The sequence below is a fragment of the Hakea prostrata genome, chromosome 1 (genome assembly GCF_041222555.1).
Source record: "Hakea prostrata isolate BN-2017 chromosome 1, UWA_Hpros_2, whole genome shotgun sequence".
Classification (NCBI taxonomy): Eukaryota; Viridiplantae; Streptophyta; class Magnoliopsida; order Proteales; family Proteaceae; genus Hakea; species Hakea prostrata.
The window spans coordinates 44,115,658-44,117,112 of record NC_142600.1 but is presented as its reverse complement, the minus strand read 5'-3'; the positions used below and the strand labels follow the sequence as shown (position 1 = coordinate 44,117,112).

Here is a 1,455-nt window from a genome sequence, read left to right as displayed (position 1 = left end):
TGGATGTAAAATAAAAAAATTAAAAAGCATTTAGAATTAAAACCCCACCATTACACCATTCAATTTCTTTCTGATTACATGGCAAGATTTAGTTTGTTGGCTGCACTGCATGACTGCAAATGAAAATTCAAATCACAGACACGCATATATGAAAATTTTATATGTTGAACTTTGAACCTAAAATGCCTAACCCAACAAAAAAAAAACCGAAATTTCATTTGTAAAGAGATCAAGACTGAGAGCAAGAAAATCCAAAATAAAAAGAATTACTTCCTGCCTTAATATCAACTATGATCAAAATTTCAACCTACGGAGAAAATCCCAGAAAACTAAAGAAATTAGATTGTTTTTTCGATAAGAACAATTGTAATCAAATCTCATAATGATTACAATTCCAAGGTCCAGATTCCAACTTGCCATCCCTGGAGTCACCTGGGAAGTCCAATTTCAAATACGCGCAGACAAGACCCACCTTAAATTCTCCAGATTGAGTATCTCCCTTCTGAAACGTTGCCAAAGCCCTGAGTCTCATGTTCACGATTACCGACCCATCCTTTCGTTCTTCTTCCATTTCTTTATCCACGAAATTCTTTCGGGTCACTAGCTTTTCATGAATGCTCTTAACATCTTTCTCCTTCAACGGAAAAGGCGTTATGGAAGTAGACGACAAGATATTACTTCCGTAGAAGATCAAAACCTCGATCTCTTTAAAATTCACGACTAATTTCCGATTTGGGTTTTCAATGTCAAAGCTGAGGTTCCAATTTGCATTCATCTGTGAATCTGCAACGGTGAAGTTGGAAACCATGAGTGAGTCAACCACGACCACTGGGTATCTCGGGTGCATAAAAAACCATGATAGGATGTATAGCATTGCAATTATCACAAATGCAGTTATCATGGCGATAAATATCCGCTGCATAAAGCTGGGAGGGCGTAAGTTGTACGGTGCCGCCGCCGGGTATCCATTGGTGTAGTAAGCAGCTGGAGGTGCTGCAGCGTATGGGTATGGATTGTGGCCAACTGGGTAGCCTGGATATGGCGCCGGAACCGGTGGCGGAGGATAGCCCATCGCCGCCGGAACCGGTTGCGGAGGATAGCCCATCGCCGCCGGAGAATCGGTTCTACTCTTGGTATGATCATCATCTTGTTGGGAAGTCATTCTTCCCTAATTTTCCCCTATGAATCACTTGTTTTGAGAATAGAATAGAAAGGGATCGGAATGAGGGACGTCGCCGTTCAGAACGACGACGCCTTCGGCTATGTTACAGGGGAAATAGGTGCCTGTTAATTCTATTGAAAACTGAAGGACAGAGGTGAGATTTGAGAAACAGAAGAGAAAGAACCCCAAAAAAATGATATATTTACTAAATAGGAGCTGCCATGGACTAATTCAAACCGGTTTCCTACGATTTCTTAGTTTTCTACGGTTTCTAACGTGTGAAGGAGATGGTG

The 1,455-nt window shown here is 41.2% G+C and overlaps 1 protein-coding gene across 1 annotated transcript; it reads right to left on the bottom strand.

Annotated features, from left to right (window-relative positions):
- Window positions 1-370: 370 nt before the first annotated feature.
- LOC149029017 (NDR1/HIN1-like protein 3) lies at window positions 371-1,162 on the bottom strand. Its single transcript, XM_089139482.1, has one exon. It carries the CDS (start codon window positions 1,160-1,162, stop codon window positions 371-373), a length of 792 nt encoding a protein of 263 aa, XP_088995608.1.
- Between the last annotated feature and the right edge of the window lie 293 nt (window positions 1,163-1,455).

Coding starts and splice junctions, on each gene's coding strand:
- LOC149029017 (XM_089139482.1), bottom strand. CDS start 1,162: ATGACTTCCCAACAAGATGATGATCATACCAAGAGTAGAACCGATTCT.